General features: G+C 29.2%; 1 protein-coding gene across 1 annotated transcript; it reads right to left on the bottom strand.

Annotated features, from left to right (window-relative positions):
• Nucleotides 1–65: 65 nt before the first annotated feature.
• Nucleotides 66–2,715, bottom strand: LOTGIDRAFT_70206 (hypothetical protein; the record flags this gene model as incomplete). The annotated part of the gene is made up of 2 exons (XM_009050796.1): nt 66–194; nt 2,476–2,715. Coding segments are annotated over 2 exons (369 nt in total), but the record flags the coding sequence as incomplete, so codon positions are not given.
• Between the last annotated feature and the right edge of the window lie 122 nt (nt 2,716–2,837).

The raw sequence follows: 2,837 nt of genomic DNA, 5'->3' as shown, positions 1-2,837 counted from the left end.
TCAGGAGTGTAGTTCTTTTCAGTAATCTCACCATTTTCAACCACACAGCTCAGACCAATAGCTTCTTCTTTCTTTTCTGTAGGTACTGACCATTTCTCCACCGTAACTTTTCCAAAAACAACAAAACAAAGCGCACCAAACGTTAGAATTCCAGCAGTAAGAAAGAACATTTTCTGCCACTGTTCTCTAGTATTCTGAAAATATAATCGATGTCTCGTGATTTTGATTGATTCTATTCCTATATTGGGAATGTTTTACTGTGTAATAAGGTAAATTAATTTACTCTTTTCTAATGTCTGACTGAAGAGGCTTCTTAAACACCAAACCTCTTGCGCTGTAGTAATGATAAATCTGTATCTAGCTCCTTCGAACGGTATGCTTACGGTTTTATATGACATCAGATGTTCATAGAGCTACAGTATATGGTGTTAAAATACCAGCTATATTAGTTATACTTACATTAGGTGTAAATTGACCTACAGTATATGGTGTTACAATACTAGATATATCAATTATACTTAAATTAGGTGTAAATTGACCTACAGTATATGGTGTTTAAATACTAGATATATCAATTATACTTACATTAGGTGTACATTGACCTACAGTATATGGTGTTACAATACTAGATATATCAATTATACTTAAATTAGGTGTAAATTGAGCTACAGTATATGGTGTTAAAATACCAGCTATATTAGTTATACTTACATTAGGTGTAAATTGACCTACAGTATATGGTGTTAAAATACCAGCTATATTAGTTATACTTACATTAGGTGTAAATTGAGCTACAGTATATGGTGTTAAAATACTAGATATATCAATTATACTTAAATTAGGTGTAAATTGACCTACAGTATATGGTGTTTAAATACTAGATATATCAATTATACTTAAATTAGGTGTAAATTGACCTACAGTATATGGTGTTAAAATACTAGATATATCAATTATACTTACATTAGGTGTAAATTGACCTACAGTATATGGTGTTTAAATACTAGATATATCAATTATACTTACATTAGGTGTAAATTGACCTACAGTATATGGTGTTTAAATACTAGATATATCAATTATACTTACATTAGGTGTTAATTGACCTACAGTATATGGTGTTTAAATACTAGATATATCAATTATACTTACATTAGGTGTAAATTGACCTACAGTATATGCTGTTACAATACTAGATATATCAATTATACTTACATTAGGTGTAAATTGACCTACAGTATATGCTGTTACAATACTAGATATATCAATTATACTTACATTAGGTGTAAATTGACCTACAGTATATGGTGTTAAAATACTAGATATATCAATTATACTTACATTAGGTGTAAATTGACCTACAGTATATGGTGTTACAATACTAGATATATCAATTATACTTACATTAGGTGTAAATTGACCTACAGTATATGCTGTTACAATACTAGATATATCAATTATACTTACATTAGGTGTAAATTGACCTACAGTATATGGTGTTTAAATACTAGATATATCAATTATACTTACATTAGGTGTAAATTGACCTACAGTATATGGTGTTAAAATACTAGATATATCAATTATACTTACATTAGGTGTAAATTGACCTACAGTATATGGTGTTAAAATACTAGATATATCAATTATACTTACATTAGGTGTACATTGACCTACAGTATATGGTGTTAAAATACTAGCTATATCAATTATACTTACATTAGGTGTAAATTGAGGTACAGTATATGCTGTTACAATACTAGATATATCAATTATACTTAAATTAGGTGTAAATTGAGCTATAGTATATGGTGTTAAAATACTAGATATATCAATTATACTTACATTAGGTGTAAATTGAGGTACAGTATATGATGTTAAAATACCAGCTATATTAGTTATATTTACATTAGGTGTTAATTGAGCTACAGTATATGGTGTTAAAATACCAGATATATTAGTTATACTTACATTAGATGTAAATTGAGCTACAGTATATGGTGTTAAAATATCAGCTATATTAGTTATACTTACATTAGATGTTAATTGAGCTACAGTATATGGTGTTAAAATACCAGCTATATTAGTTATACTTACATTAGGTGTTAATTGAGCTACAGTATATGCTGTTAAAATACTAGATATATCAATTATACTTACATTAGGTGTAAATTGAGGTACAGTATATGATGTTAAAATACCAGCTATATTAGTTATACTTACATTAGGTGTTAATTGAGCTACAGTATATGGTGTTAAAATACCAGCTATATCAGTTATACTTACATTAGGTGTAAATTGAGCTACAGTATATGGTGTTAAAATACCAGCTATATTAGTTATACTTACATTAGGTGTAAATTGAGCTACAGTATATGATGTTAAAATACCAGCTATATTAGTTATACTTACATTAGGTGTAAATTGAGCTACAGTATATGGTGTTAAAATACCAGCTATATTAGTTATACTTACATTAGGTGTAAATTGAGCTACAGTATATGGTGTTAAAATGCCTGGAAAGTTAGCTATAGTGTTACTAACTGTCATAATTTGTCCACCATGTGTCGGGGAAATATCAAACATATTCACCATTAAACCAACAAAGTTCAAAGAAAGAAAGGAAGCTGCTAAACACATTAACACCACAACGAATGCAGTTTGCTCGCAGTCAAAAAAACTCAAAGCTGTAAGTAAAATTGCTGGTACAACCAAACCTCAAAAAAGAAAAGAAAATTGGAGATTAGGAATGGAGCAAAAAGGATGAGAGAGGAGAGTACGTAGTTGCCGTAGAATTCTACCACAAAAACTCACACACAGAAACTGCTGCAAAGGTA

The sequence above is a fragment of the Lottia gigantea genome (genome assembly GCF_000327385.1).
Source record: "Lottia gigantea unplaced genomic scaffold LOTGIsca_1557, whole genome shotgun sequence".
Classification (NCBI taxonomy): Eukaryota; Metazoa; Mollusca; class Gastropoda; family Lottiidae; genus Lottia; species Lottia gigantea.
Note: the sequence above shows the minus strand (reverse complement) of the source record. Positions and strands in the feature narration are given on the sequence as shown.